The sequence below is a fragment of the Taudactylus pleione genome, unplaced genomic scaffold (assembly GCF_031769625.1).
Source record: "Taudactylus pleione unplaced genomic scaffold, aTauple2 ptg000303l, whole genome shotgun sequence".
NCBI lineage: Eukaryota > Metazoa > Chordata > Amphibia > Anura > Myobatrachidae > Taudactylus > Taudactylus pleione.
Genome location: NW_028284704.1, coordinates 3,964,875 through 3,992,572, shown reverse-complemented (window position 1 = coordinate 3,992,572; position 27,698 = coordinate 3,964,875). Strand labels below are relative to the sequence as shown.

The following is a 27,698-nucleotide window of genomic DNA, read 5'->3' as shown; positions in this document are numbered from 1 at the left end:
ACTTATGACCCAGAGCTGTGTGGCAGCAATGCTAACCACTGTGCCTTCCTGTGTAATATCAGTAGGTGTATTGTTTACTTTGTTATTTAAACCACCAGACTGTCTGCTCTGTCCAAACCCAGACTCTCACACCGACACAACATGAAGTGTCCTCATCATTTTCCTTACACTATCTTTGTACCGCAGATACCATTGCCCTGTGTACACAGCATATGCAGTGGGATTAATAAATCCCTACCATGAAGTTTTGTACCCGCGCTGTACCCTTGTTGTTTTGGATGTGACAAGAACACTTGTGTTGTCCTGTAAAAGCCCAGGGGAGATGTTGGAATCCTCATATGTACAAGTTGTGGGATAAATGACCAAAACTCTCTCCAAACTCCAAAATGAATGATAAAACATAATTGTCTAAGTGAAAAATATCGAAACAAGTATTATAATGCAACAGTCAATGTGTACCTGAGTAACTCCGTTTGTATAACAGGGAGTACCTTCCTTTGGGATATTCGTTCTGTTGCCTTTTCAAAATCAGAGGAAAACAGCCAACTCCTGTCATTGGAACAAGGAGCATCTACTAACACCTGTGGCATAAGAAATGTATGGTAAGCAGCAGAAAGCATTATAAACCCAGTGTACATATAAACATACAGTAATAAAACATGTGACCTATAATGCTTCCTACTGAGGCTGAATATAGAACATTTTATCTGTTATATTGTCAGGGGCACTGGTACATTTCCAACTGGTACACAATGTGCTGTATGTATGAAGGAAAAATAATAACTTGGCAATGCTGACCAAAATTCTAATAAAATAATAAGTTTATAATGCATGTTTTTTCCAGAGAGTAAAAATTAATTATCTAATATAGTGATAACAGACAGGCCATATTCATCAGCATACTCTGTAGTACTTTACAATTAGGGACAAACACAGTAATAAAACAAGATTGGGTAGTAACGTACTAGGTGGGGAGAGTGTGCTGCTCGCTAGCTTACAGTCTATGGGGGAATAGGAGTTTAAAACTTGAGGTGAACTGCCACATACACAGTAGAATACTGCTGCCAGGACATAGCAATGGGGAAGGGTGCTCCGTGGGACTATGTCATCCAGTCGGGGGTCAGAGGGTTTCTGAATACAGAAGGAGAATAACTGGTCATCTATATGCCGCACTTATGATACCTCCGGACTCGCAGATTTTTGTTTGCAGGCCGTAGGGGATGAGATCGGACCACAAAGGGTCGAGTTGAGGTGCCGTTGGCGACGTTTCCACGCCATTACAATGGCAAATCGCCCCCCCCCCCCCTCTCGGCTAACTGAATTGACCCCTAAGTGTAAGTTTGTGTGAACTGTAATTGTGTAGCGTAGCCTACAGAGGTTAGTACAGTGAAGGGTTGGAGAAAAGTCTTGCTCCGCGAGGGTGCAGATTCCACAGAGTGGGTGCAGCCCAGGAAAAGTCCTGTAATCGGGGACGGAAGCATGGATGAGAGGGGCAGATCTTGGACAAAGTGGAGGGGTCGCGTTGGGAGATAACATGAGACGAATGAAGAGATGTACGTTGTTACATTTTTGTTAATGGCTTTGTACCTTTTTATAAGGAAAATCAGCAACTCTAGATTGTAGGGATGAAGGTCTGGTTGGGGGATGACCAATAAGGAGGCTATTGCAATAGTTGATGCAGGAGATAATAAGTGCATGTATTAAAGTTATTGTATCGTCTTGTATGTGATGTGTGCATATTGCGGAAATGTTTCTTAGATGTATGTAACAGGATTAGATACAGGCTGGATATGGGGAACAAAGGGCAGTTCTGACTAGGACTAATTGTACCTTATCAACAGCTGCTCAGGATGTGTGAACAGTCATAATGTGAGCCGCTGTGTACACAGTAATAAGGTGAACAATTGAATGTCTCTTTGAGACCTACATAAGAGCCGATGTGTGGGAGTAAGAGCTACTATTGGGGCCCTTTGTATTGTGTTCCCTCAATGTTCTTTTATGGATAATAAATTGTGCTGCTTGTTTAAAGCGCTTGCAACACAGCATCCATCATTTTCACGTAAGACAAAACTGCCCCATAACAATACAAACCTTGTCGTATGAATTGGCATGCACCCTCCCTACCAGCCTTCCGTCCATTTCAGAGGTAGTGATGACATCCATGTGGGACCATGGCACAAAGGATTCCAATGTCTGCTTCAGCCACCGCGATCTACTGATATCTGGCTCGTTACAATGAAGCAGCCCTGGGCAAAACAACTCCATAATTAAACACAATCAGTAAATAAGGCTTATTTATACCTTTCTGGCAGCAGCATAAATATTTCACAATGTTGTCATTATATTTTTCCTGACGGATGTTATTTTTAATACGATTTGTTCTTAATAGTTTGAATATATTAATAAGGGTTGGGATTAGTTACATATTAATGCAAAGAATAACTATTTCCTTCCCTATTGGATCTAGATCTTTACGGCTCCTACTCTTATTCCTCAATGCATGTTTGCTTGATTCGCGTTAACTAATCTGTGTGTTATAGTGAGTTTGGTTCTTTTTGCTGTTTGTGGCTTTGGATTGTAACACTGTTTTGACCATTTGTAACATGTGTTCATGTATATATCACTATGGGCCAAATGTAATAGGGTGAGAGTTTAGAAAATGTGAGTTTAGCAGTAAGCTCTCACACTTTTTAAACTCGGCCAATGTAATAGAGTCCGAGAACCTGCAAACTCGCATGTTTTTAGATTAAAAAAAAACTCTCACGATTTAAATTCTCGTCCAGGCATTTTCCCATTTTGAAGATAAAACTCGGCCAATATGAGAGTTTACTGCTAAACTCTCACATTTTATAAGCTCTCACCTATTACATTTGGCCCAATGTAACTGTTCCCACCAACCTTTAATAACAGTAAATAAAAAAAATAATCATATACAGTATATAGTTCAAGTATTAAAGGGCTTTGTTGAGTTTCATCCTCAATAAACTACAATTTTGTTATAAAGTGAAGTATAACGGAGAACATTACAAACAAGAAAACATTTCTCAGTGGCAAACGCAGGACTTCTAGAGGGGGGTTTCCAAATGCTTGATTTTAGAGTGAGTGTGGACAGCCCATGAAGTGGGCAGAATTAGTACTTATCCAGCTTTAATATGTTACATACAAAGTATATTGTGTTGCATAATTATAGCATATACAGGACCAGCGATCACAGTAATCCATTTGATGTGGCAGTAAGGTCCATCCTGTCTGAGCAGGATGTTTTTCTTCAGATGTGGGCATCATTCCAGAGCATCGGGGCAAGTCCGGGAGTCTGGGGGAGCGGCAGAAGAACCTAGCACTGCCCTGGACATATATATGTACATATTGGTCTCCTTATGTACTGGATAGTGTATTATTATACAGTATTAATAATTAACCCTATTGATGATCTATACCAGTGCAACCCTAACAGTGCATGTTTTCCACATATCCTAGTTGGTGCACATGTATAATATATTTATTATTGGTTGACACATTTTAAAAGATACACAGGTGGTGCTAATCATTTCATTTGTGATACTGAGAAGAACATGCAGCGCTAGTAACATTCTATTATATTACTATTTCTATTGTGGTCATGGTGTGTGCTGGGGACGGGGTTTCTAGGCAGACGGAAGCCCCCCTGCGTTTGCCTATGTTTCTCTTCTTGTCCTCGGACTCAAAGGCTGCTAATAAAAGACAAAAAGTTTGAATTGCCTAGCAAGGCATGGCACTTATATATGCTATGAAGATACTCCCCAATGTCCAGTCTATCAAGACAAAATATAGGACTTACAAAGCAGAGATTTATTTGTGCATAAGAGATCTTCCGCATGTGTTTATTCTTGTTCACTCAACAGAAAGAAAAAAAAAAAAAAAAGCTATACAAAGCACCTACAAGTCTAAAAATATTTTTCATTATTATTATACCTTAAAGTATATCGGTTATCTACACTTACTAGAGGCAGACATTTTTTAGGGGACAATATTCTACTTATCACTTTACTAGTGACATCACTAAAGAAGGAGTGGGGGAAATTTATCAAACCGTGGTTGCTTATAGCAACCAGATTCTAGCATTCCTTCATCTATTTCAATATATAAAATAATATCTAGAAAAGAAGGTTTGATAAAACTCCTCCGCTGTGCATTATGCCTCAAGGTCATGAATTGATAGGCTGCAATGCAATGAATATTAATTTAGCACCCAAAATGACTACGGAGCACTTTATGGTTATAATAATGAAGATTATAGCTGTAACAAATATTTTTAATACAATTATGATGACATTGCATCTTTTAGGAACCAAGAACCTTGGAGCCATCACGAGACATATCAATACACCTTGAAGCAAAAAAAAAAAAAAAAAACGAAACAAAACAATTAACCAAAAGGTAAACGTCTACGACATTAATTAATTACACAGTAAAAATATGGAAAGTGCTGATGCGGATGCTGGAAGTGGTCATGTTCCTTTCAGCTCATTTCCCCCTAAGACCCTACTAAGCAGTTCTGGCCTGACAGTGTGTAACATTAATCACTGCAGGAAGGAGGCACTTCAGATGCAGTTATCAGGAGGCTGTGAGAGTACAGAGCAATGATTCTGACAGCTAGTTGATCTTGGCAGCTAGATAAGGACTATTGTCTCCCCTGCGCCTGACTGACTCCACTATCACTCTCTCTAAAATGTCATTTCTAAGATTGCGATATGTCCGTATAACCACACAGGCGGCAGATAAACTTTGGTCATATTCACATTTCTGCAAAATAGTGTAGCAAAATGACTGAAAATGTGCATTAATCTAACAAAACAACATGGATTTTAAAATAAAATGCATAAAATTAACTACTTTTGTCATACTCCGAAATTACCTTGGCTGTAGATATACATGCGGTTCTTCTACAGTGCCCCTGTCTTCCACACAGTGGAGGCAGCCATTCTCTGTAAAGCGCTGCGGAATATGTGTGCGCTATATAAATAACTGGTAATAAATAAATAAATAAATTTTGTGAGTTTATTCAAAAGGCAGCCCATAAATTCATTATGAACCAGTGATGTCACCGAGGCATGAGGCCCAAATTGGTGTTACTAGCTTCTAGTGAAATGGGGGTCGTAAGAGGAACAAAAGAGCCTCTGGAAGAATGTCAACTTGGCCATCCTCAAAATCTTGGTGGCGGATAATTAGTATCTTCCAGTGCGTGCGGTCACTGGCGCAGACACCCAGTCCATCCAGTTTGGTCAGTCACATGTGTGAACAGACTGAAAACAGATATAGTTGTTTGGGCTTAGGTTGTGCCTGTGTATGGGGAATCGGTACGATATCCCGGCTGCCGCATGGCTGGGAGCTCGAATCCCGGTAGCGGCAGCCCGACAAAACAGCAAATCCCGATCGTGGTCAGGTAAGTATCAACTAATCTAACCTAACCCCCCTAACCCTCCTTAGGGGTGCCTAACCCTAACCTCCCCCCTGAGCCTAACTCTAATCCCCCCTCTAAGTGCCTAAACCTAACCCCCTCTTCCCCGCTGCCTAACCCTAAGTCCTCCCCTGGGAGTGCCTAACCCTAACCCTCCCTCCCCCTAGCCTGACCCTAACCCTCCCGGGGGGGGGGGGGTGCCTAACCCTAAGTCCCCCCCCGGGTGCCCTAAACCTAACCCGCCCCCACCACGACTGTCCGCTCGCGGCGCCCGGCATCCCTTTGATTGGGATGCCGGGCGCCGGTCTCCCGGCGTCGGGGAAATGACAGGCGTCTAGATATAGGCGCTGGTCATTTATACCGCCGGGATAAAGCAGTCGATTCCGGCAGCCGGCTTCCCGATTGTATACAGTGTATGAGCAGCTTTAATGTACCTATTGGCTAAATGTTTGTTTTTCTATGTTCTCACTCTTTTACCGGGTTTCTGAAGATGCTGCTACATAAATAATCGGAAATATCAAATTTGCTTAGTCCCTTTGTCCGGAACGCTCTTTGGTATTTATATATCTCAAAGACTAATTAAGATATTAATGTGATTCTTTTGCGACGGATGTCAATCAGCAATAAATTACAGAATTTGGAATAAAACTGTATAACATTTGATGAAAAAAAAACAAATCGACAAAAACCATAATAAATGCTTTGGTATAACTAACCTTAAAATGTCAAGAAAATGACCAGAACACAGAGTCGGCACAGTGACCCGGGGGAAGCGGGATAGGGGTGACCGCTGGTGGCTGTTGTTCTCACGCACTACTGGTGGTCTGTGCTCTCACATGGACCCGGCACCCTAGCCATGTGCGGACACTATTTACAATCTGTCCAGTTCGGCTACTGATTAGCCGCCTGGTGGCGTGATGTAGCTATTACATAATGAGCGAGGGGGCACGGGCGGCACAACACGTGAGGCTGCTTCCGTAGAGGGCGCTCTTCCCTCACCTACTTTCTCCAACACATCAATTCCAGGCTCGCAAATCGCAGCCAATCAGCACCGGGTTTGCAAGCTCAAAAGCAACGCCTCTTTTCTCTGCTTTTCACGAGAGCTGCCGGCAGCCCGCTGATAGGCGGGAGGCTGGGTGACGGTGAGGCGGAGTAACCATGCATTATCAATTTCATCTATAGGGGCTCAGCTTGCAATACCCCCTGGAAATAGTCCATTTTGCTTCAGAGTTCATGGCCAAATATATGAACACGTCGATTCCAGGCTCGCATCTCCCAGCCAATCGGAACCGGGTTTGCGCCTTGAAAGCAACGCCTCTTTTCTCTACATTCCACGAGAGCTGCCGGCAGCCGCTGATTGGCGGGAGGCTAGGAGACGGTGAGGCGGAGTATCATTTGCATCTATAGGGGCTCAGCTTGCAATACCCCCTGGAAACGGTCCATTTTGCTTCAGAGTCCATGGCCAAATATATCATCGCACTTACAAACTGGCGAAATGTTACAATAAAAAAATCCCCCAAAACTATACAAGGGTGTGGCTTAGCCGGTTATGTTTCACACACATCTTTTATTACCCGATTCCATCATATTAACATATGATCTAACCATTATCTAGCGAAGCATTTTCTGTACGTATGTTCTGGGTTCAATTTGGCAAAATGTTCGCCACGGGCATACTAGTGATGGATCTGCACAAAATAGTCTAATTTGGTGAAGTGAAATGAGAAAAATACATATAAAAAAGAATCTTTATAAATAAAATTCTGAAAATTGGCATGTACATATGTAATCACCCCCTTTGCTATGAAGCCCTTCAAAAGTTCTGGTGCAACCAATTACCTTCAGAAGACACATAATTAATTAATGAAATGAAGTCCACCTGTGTGAAATCTAAGTGTCACATGATCTGTCAGTATAAACACACCTTTTCTGAAAGGCCCCAGAGGCTGCAACACCACTAAGCAAGAGGCATCACACCATGAAGACCAAGGAGCTCTCCAAACAAGTCAGGGACAAAGTTGTTGAGATGTACAATTTTGGGTTGGGCTATAAAAAAAATATCCAAATCTTTGATGATCCCCCGGAGCACCATCAAATCCATCATCATCAAATGGAAAGAACATGGTACCACAACAAACCTGCCAAGACAGGGCCGTCCACCAAACTCACAGACCGGGCAAGGAGGGCATTAATCAGAGAGGGAGCACAGAGACCAAAGCTGCAGAGTTCCACAGCAGAGACTGGCGTATCTGTGCATGTGACCACAATAAGCCGTACACTCCATAGAGCTGGGCTTTATGGAAGAGTGGACAGAAAAAAGCCATTACTTTTATTGAGAAAAATCAGAAGACTCGATTTGAGTTTGCCAAAAAGCATGTGGGCGACTCCCCAAATGTATGGAGGAAGGTGCTCTGGTCAGATGAGACTAAAATTGAACTTTTCGGCCACCAAGGAAAACGCTATGTCTGGCGCAAACCCAACACATCCCATCACACCAAGAACACCATCCCCACTATGAAACATGGTGGTGGCAGCATCATGCTGTGGGGATGTTTTTCAGCAGCAGGGGCTGGGAAACTGATTTGAGTCGAGGGAAAGATGTATGGTGCTAAATACAGGGATATTCTTGAGCAAAACCTGTTTCAGTCTGCCTGTGATTTGAGACTGGGACGGAGGTTCACCTTCCAGCAGGACAATGACCCGAAGCATACTGCTAAAGCAACAGTCGAGTGGTTTAAGGGGAAACATTTCAATGTGTTGGAATGGCCTAGTCAAAGCCCAGATCTCAATCCAATTGAGAATCTGTGGTCAGACTTGAAGATTGCTGTTCACAAGCGGAAACCATCAAACATGCAGGAGCTGGAGCAGTTTTGCCTTGAGGAATGGGCAAAAATCCCAGGGGCAAGATGTGGCAAGCTCATAAAGACTTATCCAAAGCGACTTGCAGCTATAATTGCTGCAAAAGGTGGCTCGACAAAGTATTGACTTTAGGGGGGTGAATAGTTATGCACGCTGAAGTTTTCTGTTATGTTGTCCTAAATGTTGTTTGATTCACAATATAAAAAAAACACAACTTCACAGTTGTAGGCATGTTCTGTGAATGAAATGATGCACAGCTTCAAACAATCCATTTTAATTCCAGGTTGTGAGGCAACAAAACATGAAAAATTCAAATGGGGTGTGAATACTTTTGCAAGGCACTGTATATAACTAAGTGAGAAAGTGTGTGTCTGTCTGTTTGTCCCTTATGCACGGCCACCAAATTTGTCATGGTGGTGTAGTTTGACCAGGATTCGGTTTCTGGCTATGTTTGAAGTTCGCCATCGCCATGGAGGTCTACATAGTGCCCACAAAATAGGCCATGGAGTCTCTAATTTGAAAGTTCGCTCAGGATGTCTTCCAGCGCTTAAAACTGCACTGATCTGAAGGCACAGGCTGAGGGATCAGGTCAAAATACTGACGGAATGCCGACGCTTAGAATGCCGGTGTTAGAATCCCGACACCGTCATCCAGACCGCCGGCATCCCAACGGTAAGTACTGGGGTTAGGCACTAAGGGGGGAGGGTTAGGTTTAGGGTGCTGGGAGGGGGAGGTTAGGTTTAAGCACTAGAGGGGGAGTCTAGGTTTAGGGGTAGAGAGAGGGTCAGGATACTGACCGACAAGTGTGGGTATCCTAACCCTGTCAGGATTCTGACCACCGAGATGCCGAACGGCAGCATCCCGTACCCAACCCCAGGCTGATATGTACCAGTAGGCAACAGGTAGAGGTCCAACAGAAGAACAGTGAGTTTTAGGATTAACTCAGGGCCGCATCTAGGGGTGTTCGACCTGAGTGGTCGAACAGGGGGCCACCTATAGAGGGTGCTTCCTTCCACAGCATCCAAATTGCAGCGGGAAAGTGGCCCGTGGGTGGTCATATCGGGGGGTTGGGGACCCCCACCGCCGCAGCTGTGCGGCGGTGTCAGGACCCTGGAGTCTGAATGGATGCTGCGTGCATGCGCAGGAGGCGTGCCATGTGGGCACACCGCTCAGAAAACGTCACGTAAGGAGGCGTGGCCTATGGTAATTAGGCCACGCCTCCAATTTCACTCGCATGCGATAAGGAGCGCATAGCCCTCGGCCGCCACAGGGCGCCATTAGCCCTGGAACCGGCCCTGAATCAACTGTCACACTGCACCTGCAATGCCAGTTACTAATTTCCTACAAGCACATTTTCATATGGCATGGTCTCCAATGTTGGTCTGCAGAGATTTCTGCTCAGCAAATATGTCTGTTCTGCACTAATTTATGTTCTGCAGTGAAGCTCAGTGTTGAAGTAACTGTGTCTAAATATTCTATAAATGGACAGATAGGTCCTTTTCAGGGCTAAACCAGCTTAGCAAACAGTAGGGTCCTTTTAAAGATCAATGGAATGTGGTTATAGGCAAGAACAATGTAAAAAATGAAGGGTATCCCAGCTAGTCAGTAATAACCATCATTATCAAAGAGATCACAGAAATCATAAGAATCTGAAATAGCTCTCAAACAACACCAGCCCAGCCATTTACAAGCAGCCAGAATTAATTGTGTTTGGTTGAGTGTTTCCCATTCGTTTCAAAAGGCTTTCGGCTCTCACTCATTCCCACCTATTCAAATGAATGGTACAAAATTGAGTTTGCTCAGCAGAAAAAAAAACATGGGGGCTGATTCAGAGATGGACGCTATTCACACAGCTGCTGTGCAAAATTATGCAAAAGCCACAGAAGCAGTCTCCCTGACTCCCTGATGAGTCTAGGTCACCATGGGGGGGGTTGACACTAGGGAGAAGAATAAGGAGGATGTGTGCTACAAGAAAATGGTGGCTGTTCTCCAGCACACTGATGGCTACATGAGTGGCTGCATACCCAAAGATATAGGATTAATTACAGGGGCGGAATTGCATGAGCCTGGTGGAAGGGAGAGAATTAGAGGGGTTCAATAAAGATGCAAGAAAATAGTACAGTGAATTATATCCTGAATGCACAGTCACGCCTATCTTGCTTTACTATGTATGTATATACATAACATTTTATTAATAAAAAAGGGGACACATCACATTTTTACCTCCCCCAACAAAGTTTAACCCCTAGGTACCACACTTTCCCGATTGGACAGGTGATGTCTCAAATGGCTTCCAATTGGGCAAGCTACCATCATTTACAATCTTGTGAAATTGTAAATAGAATGTAGAATTTTCTAGTTGGGAAAAGGAACAGAGGTGGGACATGATCAATTTAAAGCAAAAAAAACCCCCAAACAAACATATACAGTACACTTAAACCTTATGAAGGCCAAAGGTTGGTTTCACATTTCATGTAAATCAGTTACCTGGTGATGCACACTGCAGCATTGCTATTGACTTGCCCCCAGGGGCAGCACACATATCCAGGACCGCCTCCCCATCCTTAACATCTAACGCTAGCACCGGAAGCAGGGATGAGGCGTTCAGTAAGTAGTACTCTTTAATCTTTCCAGGCTGGTGGCGCTGAGAAGGAAACTTTTTAGGTTTCCGGTGGATATAACACTTCAATGTTTCTGGATAGGATGAAAGAGTCTCAAGAGACAGCTGATGGTATCCATGCACCACGAGGCGCTTCTCCAGCTCAGATCCTGAGGTGCTCTGGAAATTATTCAGCAACACTGCATACTGCCAGAGGTCCGGCGTTGTAAGCACTTCCCTAATGATAATAAATAATTATTTAATGAATGCTGTGCTATATAAGAAGCAAAAGAACATAGTAAGACTACATATCATTTACACAATGGCTCCATGTCAAAATTATTTAAATATTAAACTTACTTAACTGTGCGCCAATGGTCCCCAAGTTCCTTTGTGTATGTTTTATCAAAGTACTCCAGCAGAACACGGCAAATCTGCTTCTTAGCTCTTGCCATCTGTTGGCGCTAGATACAAAAGTCAAAAGCGTTGTTAACGATTGAGTGGACCAAAACTGGATAATTAAATTTAAAATTGCTATGACTGAAGGGTTTGCACCTAACATCGGGTCTGATTCAGAGATGGACACAGATAGCAACATTTGGTAACATATGGTAATGCAGCAGGTGGCGTCTGTAGGAAAAAGACGCCTCCTGCCAGCATCTGCGATCCAAGTGATACGTCCAAAAACGCAGCATCGGACCACCATAGTGACCATCGGGTTTGCGTAGATCTCTTACCAGCACAATTCATCCTTTTCAAGTTGGTTATTTTTACCTGTGATGTATGTGCAGGTCCCTATCACTGGTTGCTTGTAATGTAGGGGCAGGGCTTCAGGGGCTTATCGCTGGTTACCTGTAGTGTAGGCATGGGGGCCTATCACTGGTTACCTGTAGTGTAGGCAAGGGGACCCATCACTGGTTACCTGTAGGTACTGGTTACCTGTAGTGTAGGCATGGGGGCCTATCACTGGTTACCTGTAGTGTAGGCATGGGGACCTATCACTGGTTACCTGTAGTGTAGGTGTAGGGACATATTGCTGGTTACCTATAGTGTAGGCCTGGGGACCTATCACTGGTTACCTGTAGTGTAGGGACATATTGCTGGTTACCTGTAGTGTAGGCATGGGGACCTGGTTACCTGTAGTGTAGGCATGGGGACCTATCACTGGTTACCTGTAGTGTAGGCATGGGGACCTATCACTGGTTACCTGTAGTGTAGGTGTAGGGACATATTGCTGGTTACCTGTAGTGTAGGCATTGGGACCTATCACTGGTCACCTGTAGTATAGGTGCAGGGACAAATTGTTGGTTACCTGTAGTGTAGGTGCAGGCACATATTGCTAGTTACCTATAGTGTAGGCATGGAGACTTGGTTACCTGTAGTGTAAGCATGGGGACCTATCACTGGTTACCTGTAGTGTAGGCATGGGGACCTATCACTGGTTACCTGTAGTGTAGGCATGGGGACCTATCACTGGTTACCTGTAGTGTAGGTGCAGGGGCATATTGCTGGTTACCTGTAGTGTAGGTGCAGGCACATATTGCTGGTTACCCATAGTGTAGGCATGGGGACCTATCACTGTTTACCTGTAGTGTAGGCACATATTGCTGGTTACCTGCAGTGTAGGCATGGGGACCTATCACTGGTTACCTGTAGTGTAGGCATGGGGACCTATCACTGGTTACCTGTAATGTAGGTGCAGGCACATATAGTTGGTTACCTGTAGTGTAGGTGCAGGCACAAATTACTGGTTACCTGTAGTGTAGGTGCAGGAGCATATTGCTGGTTACCTGTAGTGTAGGTGCAGGAGCATATTGCTGGTTACCTGTGGGGTACATTGCTAGTTACCTGAAGTACGTATATGTGTAGGGGCATATTGCTGGTTACCTGTAGTATAGGTGTAGGGGCATATTGCTGGTTACCTGTGGTGTAGGTGTATAGGTATATTGCTGGGGGATGTAGTTAGGAAGCTGACAGTCTAAACACCGACCGCCGGCTTCCCGACTGTCAAATCCCGGCAAGGTACTAATGACAGGCGTCGAATAGTATCTGTCATTAGACCCACGCTGGGAGCCCGACACCCGGCATACCGAACGAAAGTAAGCTGGGCGCGGACACCAGGGGAAGGGGGGTTAGGTTTTATGGCTCCCGGGGGGACTTAGGGTTAGGCACCCCCCCAGGGTTAGGTTTAGGCTAGGGGAAGGGAGGGTTAGGCACCCCCCTGGGGGAGGTTAGGGTTAGGCACCCTCCACGGGAGACTTAGGGTTAGGCTGCGGGGAAGGGGGGGTTAGGTTTAGGCACTTAGAGGGGAGTTAGGGTTAGACACTTGGGGGGGAGGTTAGGATTAGGCACCCCTAAGGGAAGGTTAGAGGGTAAAATTTGGTTAGTTATACTTACCTTATTAGCGATCAGGATCTTCACCTCTGCCGGGCTTCCGCTGTCGGATTTGAACCGCCTATTAGTGGCTACCTGTAGTGTAGGTGCAGGGGCATAGTCTGGTTACCTGAGGGGCATATTGCTGGCTGGTTACCTGTACAGTAGTGTAGGTGTAGGGGCATATTGCTGGTAACCTGTAGTGTAGGTGCAGGGGCATAGTCTTGTTACCTGTGGGGCATATTGCTGGTTACCTGTAGTGTAGGTGCAGGGGCATAGTCTTGTTACCTGTGGGGCATATTGCTGGTTACTTGTAGTGTAGGGGCATAGGTATATTGCTGGCTACCTGTAGTGTAGGTGCAGGGGCATAGTCCTGTTACCTGTGGGGCATATTGCTGGCTACCTGTAGTGTATGTGCAGGGGCATAGTCTGGTTACCTGTGGGGCATATTGCTGGTTACCTGTAGTGTAGGTGCAAGGGCACATAGTCTTGTTACCTGTGGGGCATATTGCTGGTTACCTGTAGTGTAGGTGCAGGGGCATAGTCTTGTTACCTGTGGGGCATATTGCTGGCTACCTGTAGTGTAGGTGCAGGGGCATAGTCTTGTTACCTGTGGGGCATATTGCTGGCTACCTGTAGTGTAGGTGCAGGGGCATAGTCTTGTTACCTGTGGGGCATATTGCTGGCTACCTGTAGTGTAGGTGCAGGGGCATAGTCTTGTTACCTGTGGGGCATATTGCTGGTTACCTGTAGTGTAGGTGCAGGGGCATAGTCTTGTTAACTGTGGGGCATATTGCTGGTTACCTGTAGTGTAGGTGCAGGGGCATAGTCTTGTTACCTGTGGGGCATATTGCTGGTTACCTGTAGTGTAGGTGCAGGGGAATAGTCTTGTTAACTGTGGGGCATATTGCTGGCTACCTGTAGTGTAGGTGCAGGGGCATAGTCTTGTTACCTGTGGGGCATATTGCTGGTTACCTGTAGTGTAGGTGCAGGGGCATAGTCTTGTTACCTGTGGGGCATATTGCTGGTTACCTGTAGTGTAGGGGCATAGGTATATTGCTGGCTACCTGTAGTGTAGGTGCAGGGGCATAGTCCTGTTACCTGTGGGGCATATTGCTGGTTACCTGTAGTGTAGGTGCAGGGGCATAGTCTTGTTACCTGTGGGGCATATTGCTGGTTACCTGTAGTGTAGGTGCAGGGGCATAGTCTTGTTACCTGTGGGGCATATTGCTGGCTACCTGTAGTGTAGGTGCAGGGGCACATAGTCTTGTTACCTGTGGGGCATATTGCTGGTTACCTGTAGTGTAGGTGCAAGAGCACATAGTCTTGTTACCTGTGGGGCATATTGCTCGTTACCTGTAGTGTAGGTGCAGGGGCAGGGCATAGTCTTGTTACCTGTGGGGCATATTGCTGGTTACCTGTAGTGTAGGTGCAGGGGCATAGTCTTGTTACCTGTGGGGCATATTGCTGGTTACCTGGAGTGTAGGTGCAGGGGCATAGTCTTGTTACCTGTGGGGTATATTGCTGGTTACCTGTAGTGTAGGGGCATAAGTATATTGCTGGCTACCTGTAGTGTAGGTACAGGGGCATAGGGCCTGATTCAGAGCCGGACGCAATTTACGGACGTTCGTTCAGGAAAAGGGGGTGGCTATTCAAATGAACCGTTCGCTCTTTGCGGTCTGTTCACGCCTCTATGTCTGAACGAGCGAACAAAACATGCGATCGTTTTTTGTATAACTACGCCCCCTGGCCGCTCACATCCTACGTCATGTCCGCTATTTATTAGATTAATCGAGTACATCGACCAGCGTATGAACTGCTCGCTATTCTTGTGGTTGGTTTTTCCTACCACAATCATGCGAGCAGTTCTGACTATAAAACAACCCAGTGACGTGGTCAATGACGCTGCTGTATTAATTATGCACACCCATAAAACGCCCGTTTTGACCTTTAAGCACGCCTGCGTTCGGATCTCCACTCCCCGTTTTCAAGCACTTTCCCCTGTTACCAACCACATACGCCTCCTCCTGTCACTCAAAATAGCAGGCATTCGCAATTTAGCGAACAAACGATTTTCGTCTGCAATGACTGGTTCGCGCATGCGTATTATGATCCATACGCATGCGCAGTTGGGCAAACATCGCTCGGAGCGAACGAGCAGCCACTTGCATCCGGCTCTGAATCAGGCCCATAGTCTTGTTACCTGTGGGGCATATTGCTGGCTACCTGTAGTGTAGGTGCAGGGGCATAGTCTTGTTGCCTGTGGGGCATATTGCTGGTTACATGTAGTGTAGGTGCAGGGGCATAGTCTTGTTACCTGTGGGGCATATTGCTGGTTACCTGTAGTGTAGGTGCAGGGGCATAGTCTTGTTACCTGTGGGGCATATTGCTGGTTACCTGTAGTGTAGGTGCAGGGGCATAGTCTTGTTACCTGTGGGGCATATTGCTGGTTACCTGTAGTGTAGGTGCAGGGGCATAGTCTTGTTACCTGTGGGGCATATTGCTGGTTACCTGTAGTGTATGTGCAGGGGCATAGTCTTGTTACCTGTGGGGCATATTGCTGGTTACCTGTAGTGTAGGTGCAGGGGCATAGTCTTGTTACCTGTGGGGCATATTGCTGGTTACCTGTAGTGTAGGTGCAGGGGCATAGTCTTGTTACATGTGGGGCATATTGCTGGTTACCTGTAGTGTAGGTGCAGGGGCATAGTATTGTTACTTGTGGGGCATATTGCTGGTTACCTGTAGTGTAGGTGCAGGGGCATAGTCTTGTTACCTGTGGGGCATATTGCTGGTTACCTGTAGTGTAGGGGCATAGGTATATTGCTGGCTACCTGTAGTGTAGGTGCAGGGGCACATAGTCTTGTTACCTGTGGGGCATATTGCTGGCTACCTGTAGTGTAGGTGCAAGGGCACATAGTCTTGTTACCTGTGGGGCATATTGCTGGTTACCTGTAGTGTAGGTGCAGGGGCATAGTCTTGTTACCTGTGGGGCATATTGCTGGTTACCTGGAGTGTAGGTGCAGGGGCATAGTCTTGTTACCTGTGGGGCATATTGCTGGTTACCTGTAGTGTAGGGGCATAGGTATATTGCTGGCTACCTGGAGTGTAGGTGTAGGTGTAGGTGCAGGATTGCTGTTACCTTTGGACTGCTCTGAAATATTTGAAGTATGTCTAGCAGTTACATGAAATCTTAGGAGGTCAATATCATCCTGATTTTGACCTGGTTTTATCTCATTCCAACCCATGGTCAGTCCCATACGGTTGCAGAAATGTGAGTTAACACTGAAGCAAGAACCACAATACAAAAAAAAAAAAAATGTCCACTTTGGTTACATTTTATTTACTGTGTTAGAATTAGGGATGTGCAGGCTCGGATAGGTTCGAGTTTGCACGTGGAGTTCGGATTTTTCCCTCCAAAAAAACGGAACTCAGAACGAGGCAAAACGTCATCTTACATGGACGAACATCATCATTCCTGGTCTTTTGTCCAGGAATGATGATGTTCGTCCATGTAAGATGACGTTTTGCCTCGTTCTGAGTTCCGTTTTTTTGGAGGGAAAAATCCGAACTCCACGTGCAAACTCGAACCTATCCGAGCCTGCACATCCCTAGTTAGAATGAGCAAAAAGACCAGCACGAACTTGGTAAAATTGTTCCAGTTAATGGCTGCCAATGCTTACTGGGACATGTAGTTACACCAAGGAAAATAAATAAAGCACAGATAAAACACACTAACCAAACTCCTGTTTACCAATTTATTATTAAATTAAATATTCTCTTTTCTTTCCCCATCTAATGTAGGGGGAATGTACATTGTACATACGCTGCGAATTTGTACGCAGCGCCTGTGCAATAATATGTTGATGCCGCAGGAGGCATCTGTGATTGGCAACTGCGCCCGAGGACCGTTCCATCATACGCGTGAACACTGACCATCTGAGTAACCCACGCGTTACTCAGGAGGGCCGTGAAATGCACGGTATCCGGTCTTTAGATCTACATTAAGAAGGTAGACAATGTTTCGGTAGACACCACAAGTTAGACAGGCATTTGGTCGACAGGGTCAATAGGTCGACACACTAATGGTCGACACAAAAATGGTCGAAACTTTTTTATTGTTAGGGTTAGGCACTTACCGGAGGGTTAGGGTTAAGCACTTACCACGACGGTTAGGGTTAGGCACCAGGAGGGAGGGTTAGGCACTTACCGGAGGGTTAGGGTTAGGCACTAGAAGGGACGGTTAGGGTCATGCACCTACCCCGACAGTTAGGGTTAGGCACCAGGAGGGGTGGTTAGGGGTTAGGCACCTACCCTGATAGTTATAGTTAGGCACCAAGGGGAGGGTTAGAATTAAGATTAGGGCTAGAAAAAAAAATGGTGTCAACCATTTTTGTGTTGACCATGTGTGAGTCGACCCTTTGACCATGTGGAACATTTGTACCTATCGACATTCTTACATGTTGACATTTAGTGTGTCGACCTATTGCCTGTCTAAATTTGTGGTGTCTACCTAAACATTGTCTACCTTTATACTGTAGACCTTTTGATCCACACGAAAAGTACGGAAGGCACAGTCAATGGCTTCGGCAAAACAGATCCTGCGCATGTGCCGATCGGGAACCATTGGAGTTGTACGCAAACTGTTGGGTTTGCGAACAACTCTGAATCAGGCCCATAGGCAAGAAGAATCCTTTTTGGACAGGATATCGTGAAAAGGTAGAGAATATAATATCACAAAGCTAAAAATGCATTGCGTTATCACACGTGAAGCATTATCACGTACAAAAGCAAGGAAATGAATTAGCCCGAACCATGAATTTACCTGTCTATACATAAATAGGAAAAGTTAAATAAAAGTTAACCAATGAATGTAGATATGTCATTATAGTGGTTTATAAGGCACAAAATGGATAAAGAAACTGTTAATAAAATGTATGTTTGCATATGTTATTGTAGAATTTAAAGAAATATTTTCTCTTTAAATATATTGGAATTAAATATTTTAAATGTTATTTTAATCTACTTAAAGTGACACTGATCTATATTCGCAGACATGCTGTTTTCCTAGGAAAAGTACCAAACTTTCAAACTTTTTAAGTTTAAAATGTTGTTTGACACCATGGCTCTTCTCCCAGAAACAACTCCTCAACCTGCCTACCTCACTATAATGTGAACCTAAAAAGCCCACAACTCTTACTATATAGCTATATCTACCTCCCTCAGCCCCCTCTCCACAGATATCCTGCTGAGGGGTGGAGTGGCCATAGGACTTACTGGGACTTTACCCATATGCTGATGGCCTTAATGGTCCTTCTAAAATATTTGTATCTTTCGATGTCTTCACATATTTATTTTTGACCAGGCATGGGATTGGTCCTGGTCAGCCCTGACTAATCGGGTCCAGCCACAGCATAAAAGGACGGACACAGTCACACACCAACTTGACCATAGAATGTCAATCAAAAGAACAAACTGCAGATGTAAAAGTGTGCACACGTGCCTAAGGCTGCTTTGCTATAGTTCCTATAGGTAGCAAAATACAGAGCTCTTTTATTTCTATATGGCCATTTAACAATAGATATTAAAAACAAATACAGACTGACAGCCATGGGTATTGCTTCAAGGTATTAGGTTAGGAATAAGGTAAGAGACTGTTGTGGATTCTATGTACTAAGCCTTGGAGAGAGAGATAAAGTACCAACCTATCAGCTCCTGTAACTTTACAGGCTGTGTTTTAAAAATGACAGCTAGGAGCTGATTGGTTGGTACTTTATCTCCATCCATCTTATCTTTCTCCAAGGCTTTTAGACCCCAAACTATACCAGCTAGGAGTAATACTGTACTTGCCATGAATGCTAATTTGGGGAGTAGGGTAACTGTGGTTCAATGCCGACACTATGTGCTATACCAGGGATGGGGAACCTCAGGCCCGGGGGCCCTATAAGGCCCCCGGAATCATTTGGTCTGGCCCCCTGAGCTTTTTTCTGCTAGCCTCATCTGACTAGAATGGCACCCTGCAGCCAGAATCTAAGCAGCAGTGCCGCCTGGAGCATCCTTAGGACCCTTCAGACGGTCACACTGCTGCCCTTACAGCTCCCCAGAGCATCCCTAGGATGCTCCGGGCATTGTGTAATCACCGTCGACTGTGGCCCCGCCCCCGTGTGACATCACATGGAGGGGGTGTGGCCTGCACCAAGCCCGCAAATAATGTTATATATATCAAAATGGCCCTCTGCAGAAAAAAGGTTCCCCACCTCTGTGCTATACACAGCCAGCATAAAACATTTCTTTGTACAGAGAATTGACCAAGCAGATGAATGAAGGAGCCAATGTGTTGCTTTTAACAACTGGGAGACAAAATTGATAACAATGTTAGTAATTATTTAGACACTAATGGCTGAGAGTTGCTGCAAATGCTCAATGCGGGTTAAAAACCAGTGGACGTGACTTTTCACTATTCAATTAGAAATACATGTTAAGATAACGTGGATCTCAATTTTATGCAGCTTTTCACTCGCAGCTCCAGACTGCGGAAAAAGTAGGAATAATAATGTATTTAGAGGTTTTTCAATAAGAAAACATGGCCAATAAAGACATCATTGTGTGTGTGTGTCCTCACTTTAATAAAACCAATAACATGTCATACACTCCCAGTAGTATCTTGGTCTCAATATTTATGTAGCACAATCGATACTTTAATGAACAGTATTTTACAAGAGTAAACTAAAAACTGTAAATAAGGGGGTAGTCCAAAAGGAACATTAAATGTGACTTTGTACTAACTTTCAGGCACTGCCATCCCAATCTGTGACCACAATACTATATAAGGTGATGAGGTCTCTTGTCGCATAAACTCTTATGATGTGGGAAACTATTTATGCAACAAGCCCAGTGCGCTGCCTTGTTGACATAATTAGATTCTTGCTGTGTGCACTTTACCAGTGTGTCTATTGCAGGCCATTGCAACAACCAGAAAGGACCCAGTGGTGTTAAGCAGCCACTCCTCCGGTCTGGTGTCCAAGAACCAAAAATGAGAGGCACCAGAAGTTCTCTCAGCATCTCAGGGAGGGTTCCTATGAACCATGAAATGCCTTTTGTGAGTCCTACGGAACCAAATGACAAAACTGTACAGTGCTGTACTTAGTGAGTTAAGGCTACAAACTCTTCCAGGCTTCAACCCCAGGCTCTCAAACAAAATTCAACACAGAAGTGGTGCTAGTTCCTGTGACAGCCCTAGAAGCAAGTTTGGATGGGAGAGATAAAGATTCTAATGTGATTTGATTGCTATAATGCTCTGTGTATTGTGTAGTGGTCACTAGAATGCTCTCTGTTTTGTGAAGTGGTTTATACAGACAGGGTTGTATGTAGGGGTCCGAGCGCCACTGGCAAACCAAGGGACTGGCACCCCCCTCCAATGACTGCTTCTACTGGTACAAAAAAAAAAAACTAACTCACACTGGGGGTAGTTTAATTCATACACCTGTAGAAATAGGGAGAATATTTCTTTTTCTCCTTTTAATATGGTCAGGTCCATAAATATTGGGACATTGACAGAATTTTCATATTTTGGCCTCTATTCACCACCACAATGGCTTTGAAATGAAACAAACAAGATGTGCTTTACCTGCAGACTTTCAGATTTAATTTGAGGGTAATTACATCCAAATCAGGTGAACGGTGTAGGAATTACAACGGTTTCTATATGTGCCTCCCACTTTTTAAGGGGTCATAAGTAATGGGACAAACTAAACAATCCTAAATCTAACTTTCACTTTTTAATACTTTGTTGCAAATCCTTTGCAGGCAATTACAGCCTGAAGTCTGGAATGCATAGACATCACCAGACGCTGGGTTTCATCCCTGGTGATGCTCTGCCAGGCCTCTACTGCAAATGTCTTCAGTTCCTGCTTGTTCTTGGGGCATTTTCCCTTCAGTTTTGCCTTCATCAAGTGAAATGCATGCTCAATCGGATTCAGGTCAGGGGATTGACTTGGCCACTGCATAACATTCCACTTTTTAGCCTTAAAAAACGAATTGGTTGCTTTTGCAGTATGCTTCGGATCATTGTCCATCTGCACTGTGAAGCGCCGTCCAATGAGTTCTGAAGTATTTGACTGAATATGAGCATATAATATTGCCCGAAACACAACAGAATTCATTCTGCTGCTTTTGTCAGCAGTCACATCATCAATAAATACAAGGGAACCAGTTCCATTGGCAGCCATACATGCCCACGCCATGACACTACCACCACCATGCTTCACTGATGATGTGGTATGTTTTGGATCATGAGCAGTTCCTTTCCTTCTCTTCTCATCACTCTGGTACAAGTTGATCTTTGTCTCATTTGTCCATAGGATGTTGTTCCAGAACTGTAATGGCTTTTTTAGATGTTGTTTGGCAAACTCTAATCTGGTCTTCCTGTTTTTGTGGCTCACCAATGGTTTACATCTTGTGGTGAACCCTCTATATTCACTCTTGTGAAGTCTTCTCTTGATTGTTGACTTTGACACATATAAACCTACCTCCTGGAGAGTGTTCTTGATTTGGCCAACTGTTGTGAAGGGGTTTTTCTTCACCAGGGAAATAATTCTTCTGTCATCCACCACAGTTGTTTTCTGTGGTCTTCCGGGTCTTTTGGTGTTGCTGAGCTCTTCGGTGCGTTCTTTCTTTTTAAGAATGTTCCAAACAGTTGATTTGGCCACACCTAAAGTTTTTGCTATCTCTCTGATGGGTTTGTTTTGATTTTTCAGCCTAATGATGGCTTGCTTCACTGATAGTGACAGCTCTTTGGATCTCATATTCAGAGTCGACAGCACTGTTTATTAATTTCTATATGTCAACACAGGAAAAGAGTGCATCAATAACAAACTAGATGCATTGTGGGCAAGATAATTTGCATATATGCAAATTACCTTGCGAATAGAGCCTTGTGATTGATATGGCACTCTTCTCCTGCATGATTGACATATGGGAATCAGTGAGTGGTGATTGGTATATGGTGGGTATTGTGGGGGAAGAGATATATTAGGAAAAAAAAAATGTAGTCTCTCTAATTTTATATATTTCTGATATGAAGGGACATATAAGAAGCCTGATACACATTAGCAGTCAATGGAGGACAGAGCAGAGCAGAGCATGGGAGACGAGACAAAAGGAGACCTGGGATCCTTTGCTAATGACAGCTGACTGCGGGACACTGGTAAGAGGAGACAGGGGACCAGAGATCATTAATGACGGCAGATAGTAATAAGCACTTTAGTCACTTTGGGCCTGATTCAGTACGGATTGCAATTGCGATCACAGTTGCGTAAAAGAACGCAACGCAGCTGCGAAAATAATGCTAATGCTTGCCAAAGCTCAGCCGGCATAAAGACGCCCACTACTGCTCTCTCATATCCGTCCGCTGAGGCTCATCTGTGTAAACATCGGTAGTATCGACCCACATCGACCATTCACGCAGCATATAAAACAGGTCTGACCTGCCGCAGACTCTACAAGTCTCGATACATGCAGTGGGCTCTCAAGCTGCGTATGCAATCGCAGTGGCTAATTTATGCACGCCCAAGCGTGCTTTTTCTCATCACTCCCCCGTCACCACCCCCAAACGCTCACAGCCAGTCACTCACTCTGCAATTTATTCTTCTGTGCGTCTGTAATCGCAGTGCGATCGCTATGCATGCACAATGGCTAACAATCGCTCGATCTGCATTTGCGATCGCTGCTGAATCAGGCCATTTATTCATTTGTTGGTGCTAATTATTTATCAAACTGTATCATTGCCTACTGATGGTATTTATGTATTATATATATATTCTGCCTCACAACTCATCACACACAAGCGCCACCAGTTACGCAATGTTGTACAGAGAATATTTGTCATTCATATCAGTCCTTGCCCCACTGGAGTTTAAGCTGGGTACACACTAGACCGACGGATGTCGAATGCCCGTGAACAGTGATTGTGCGCCCACACTGAACGACGGAATGATCACTGTTCCGTCATTATTTAACAATGCACTGGCCGCTAGTGATAATGCTAGGTTTGAGATCCAGCAGGTGGCTACCGTCGCTAGGGGCCGTGTAAAAATACGCACCCACTGAGCGATATAGGCGATAAATCATTACGAAACGGCATATAGCCCCGACATCGCTCCAGTGGGTACCCCATACCTGCCGACATTCTGGCTGCTCCTTCCGGGAGGGAGCAGCCAGACCGGCAGGACGGGGGGGGGAGTTGCCGGGTGGGTGACAGGAACTTGTGGGCAGGGTGGGGGCGGGGCCACGCGATTGCGGCAGTTTGGCCAAGCCCTAGCTACACATTGCCGATAATATAGGCATTGTGAAGCAGGGGGCGGGGCCAAAATGTCACGAATCGCATCACCGGTCCCCTCCGCTGTGGGGGTTGCAGGGGTTATTGCAGGGGGGATAGGAGGGGTGGGTGGCAGCCGGGAGGATTACCTGCCTTCCCGGGAGGTCGGGAGTGGCACCCGAGTTTCGGGAGGCTCACGACCAAATCGGGAGGGTAGGCAAGTATGGTGTAGCCTCCTTTACAATCTAGAGTGCTGCCCTGCACTCTGCCAGCATTCCCGAGTTAGTGCTCTGCCAGCTTCCCAGCATTCCCTAGTCAGCGCTCTGCTAGTTACCTTGCAGTGCTGATCAGTACAGGTGTGGCATGATGATTTGTTGAGTTACCATGTCGACAGTCATCAGGTCAACAAGGTCAAACTATTGATGGTGACCATGTCGACATTCATCTTGTTTACACAAATATGTCTAGTGGTGTCCCTACCTCTTGTGACACCTGGTGCGGGTAGGGATGGGCGGGCTAGTAGCATAAAACCAGCAATAGAGGTGTATACAGCAGTACATAATGCCCAGGAATCATGTGCAAGAGCTTAGTGGTCATACAGCTAGAATCATACCTGCCGACTTTCTGGCTGGTCCTTCCGGGAGGGAGCAGTCAGATCGGCAGGACGGGGTTGTGTGTGGCCAGAACAAGGGGGAGTGGCTGGGCGGGTGACAGGCACTTGTGGGCGGCACCCGGTTTTTCGGGAGGCTCTCGACCAAATCGGGAGGTAGGCAAGCATGACTGATACTATGCTGGTTTGCAACGGGAGTTCACAGCAGGCATGACCAAGCGGCCCAGCAAGAGATGTTAGTGACAAAATGGTCATTGAAAACCAGAGACACCACAAAAAGAATGGTAACATGATACACACATCAAGTCACACAACAGGCTTGCACGCAGACTGCATGAGACACTTCTTAAAACGGAAAGGTGCCGTGCAGCTATATATACTGACATCAGTTATGTACGGTAGGTGGAATAATGCAGAAGTGTGTGTCTTGGCATTCGGGGCCCTCCTACCTCTTTGTCAGTTATCACTCAGAGCCAAGGATCGCAGTTGCTTATACGCACGCAATCGGCGTACACGTCTAAGTGCACGTATGCGAGCCAGAGGCCGCGATCGGGACTGCAGAGGCTATGCAGACCCATCTCAGAGTGAATGACAGGAAGTGCCGTTTGTGGGTGGTGACGGGGGGTGGTCAGCCGAACGTAGCCGTGCCAGTGCGTTGGGACGGCGTTGCACGGGCGTGCATAAAATTAGCCACTGCGATACCATAAGCAGCCTGAGGCCTCATAGCGTGCGCTGAAGTAAGCAATTCCTGAGTGAGGTCTGATCTGCCTTAACTGTGCGTATGGGTCCGATGCTACCGACTGTTTCGCTATGTTGCCCAAGTATACGGATGTAAGGGGAAGTTGGCGTCCTTATGCATACCTCCCAATATTTGTCTTTGACAGCCCGGCACTTCCGTGAGCCCCTTTTTCAAAAAATGGTCTAGCGATACGCCCACGTTTACATCACTAATGGGTGTGCCTAGCATCTCCGAGATGCTGGGCTGCCCACGGGCTTCCTCCCCGCATGCGCATGGCATCTATTCTCTCTCTGCTTACCCGCTGCTCTGCAGAATATTTACATATCAAGCTGATATTAGCAACTGCGCTGCGTGCGTAGAAGCAGAATAGTGATCCCTGCTGAGTCTGTCTTGTTTTACTACTGTTTTGTTCCCAATTGTAAACTGCAAAGTGGACCCAGGTGGGTATCCCTGGGTATGCCGACACAGTTATCCTATTCCCATTCGGAATAGCAGCATCTGCATTTTGCCAGCGGACAGGATTTTGGCGTCAGTATATCGGGAGCCGGATTCCCTTCTGCCGGTATTTTAACTACATCCCCTGCATATATATGGCTGGTACAGGACTGTCATCTTGAACATAGAAACTCTCTGTTGTACATAGAAGTGGGCAATAGATGGCTCTCTGACCATTGTGGAGCTACAAGGAATCCCTGGGACAAGAAGAGATGCTGGTACTTATAGTGGATTGCCACATATTGTTTAACCATCCTTGAAGTGGATATTTTCCACGTTTTTGGTAGTGTAACTGTAATCAGAGGTCTCCTATTAATAAGAATAATACTATAATAGCAGAGAACATTCAATTTAGTCTCATATATGGTTGATTTGGCTAAAATTGCATCAAGATAAAATAAATAAAACACACTCACCTATTGCCTGTCAGCACTTTGTAGACAGCAGTAACGTCATATTACAGCAGCATAAACCAGAACTTCAAGTGTAATGAATAATCACGTGTGAGGGCAGAATGCCAGCACCTAATAGGAGGGAAAGGGTCAAATCTAGCGAGTCATGTGACAAAAAAAGTCACATAAACAGCGATGATTGGCTCTCTATTTTCTTAATACTTCCTGAACCAGTGTATTCTGGGAAATGTAGTTCTATTGCTACTATACGGCATTGACTACATTTTAAAAGTTCAGATACTAACGGGTATTGCTGTAACATAATTTAAGTCTTCTAAGTAGCTCATCGTGCAATAACGTTGTATTAGGAGTTTTCTTAATTCGTGCAGCAAGAAATCCTCCGAGGCTCCAGTGGCCATCTTGAAACTGGGAAACATTTCCATTACGGTACTAGTAATTGTTATGACTATAGAACCTGCTCTTCCTGTTAATACAGTAAATTGTGAATAACAGAAAAAATAGTTCTTCTATTACTTCATGATTTTAAGAAGAGAGACAATCATTAAAAATATGTATATTTAAATTTTTAAAAATATGATCTATATTTGAGAAAATCCTTATAGATCATACCTTCTTTAATAAGTATAATTAAATGCACTTGTGTGCTATATTAGTGCTGGAAAAGGGTAAAACTGATATATTATTACAGCATCCAGGCATCAATGGATAATACCACATATACAGGGGTATTCAATATGGGTGCGATAACATCGTTTTTGCGTTAATATCGGAGCTATGACGTCATTATCGCAGGTTTTAGTTTTACACTGTATTCAATATCAAAGACTTATCGCAGTTTTGAAAAGTCTTTGATAAAAAACGGGGATAACTTTTCACCATTGAATTGGTGTCGAAAAAAAGTGCAGAATTGGGGTTTAGGGGTGCAGGCTTAAAAAAAATTGCCTGCACCCCTGGGACTGACATTTAAAAAAGAACTGTGTCAAAAAAAGTTTAAAAAAAAATAGGGACACCCCAAAAAATTAATTTAAAAATTGGGGTGAAAAAAAAAAATGGGAAAAAATTGTTTAACAATAGGGAAATAGGTTCAGGGCTATTCTGCAAGTATGCGGCAGGTGTTTTGAAGAATAGAATTATAGCGGCAGGTGCACAAATGCAGAATTTTTAAAAACTTACTTTAGGGACATCAATATATGCTAGTACCCATTTTCATGTACCCCAAATTTGATGGGACCACTTAAAAAAACGAAAACAATAACCTAAGTGCTCTTCTGCAAAACTTCTTCAATGTCGGGAAAAAAACACCTGCTGCGGCTATTTAAATCCCCGACTTTCAATTAAAGGCTAAAACGGGGGTACCCATAGTGTTCCCCCATGTTTTTACAACTTTAGGGGGGTCTTACAATTATTTTAAGGAAAAATTCGTAACTTTACGCAAATCCAACTTCGGAGTTTCCCGTTTTCGTTCATTTTATATTGAATACGGGGATAAGCGGGAGCGCGCACCATACTTTAACGCAGGTAAAAACTCCGATATGAAACGTTAACTTCGACAGTGAAATTAACGTTTCATATTGAATACCCCTCATAGAGTATTGATTGCAGTCTCAATGCTTCAGCGGGGCATATATCATATGCCCCGAGAAAAAGTGTTTACATGCAGAGAAGCTCAGAGCAGAGTTGGTGTACTTTATGTCACTTGTATTCAGCAGAGATAACTTTTGTTGCACCTGGCGTGAATAATGCACAGGACAAAAAAATAACTCTGGGAACTATTACAAAAGTGGTTTTACACAACCAATATACAGTGCATCTGGAAAGTATTCACAGCGGTTCACTTTTTCCACATTTTGTTATGTTACAG

At 44.6% G+C, this 27,698-nt stretch overlaps 1 protein-coding gene across 1 annotated transcript in view; it reads right to left on the bottom strand.

The window, feature by feature from the left end:
• Nucleotides 1-25,947, bottom strand: part of NSUN3 (NOP2/Sun RNA methyltransferase 3) — a 42,313-nt gene extending 16,366 nt beyond the window's left edge. Inside the window, exons 1-5 of the mRNA XM_088442054.1 lie at nucleotides 25,841-25,947; nucleotides 11,256-11,359; nucleotides 10,784-11,133; nucleotides 2,092-2,246; nucleotides 460-581 (exon numbers count right to left, since the gene is read on the bottom strand). Of these exons, the coding sequence (XP_088298180.1) occupies nucleotides 460-581; nucleotides 2,092-2,246; nucleotides 10,784-11,133; nucleotides 11,256-11,350 (722 nt within the window). The 5' untranslated portion in view covers nucleotides 11,351-11,359; nucleotides 25,841-25,947. The remainder of the gene's footprint in view (nucleotides 1-459; nucleotides 582-2,091; nucleotides 2,247-10,783; nucleotides 11,134-11,255; nucleotides 11,360-25,840) is intronic.
• Between the last annotated feature and the right edge of the window lie 1,751 nt (nucleotides 25,948-27,698).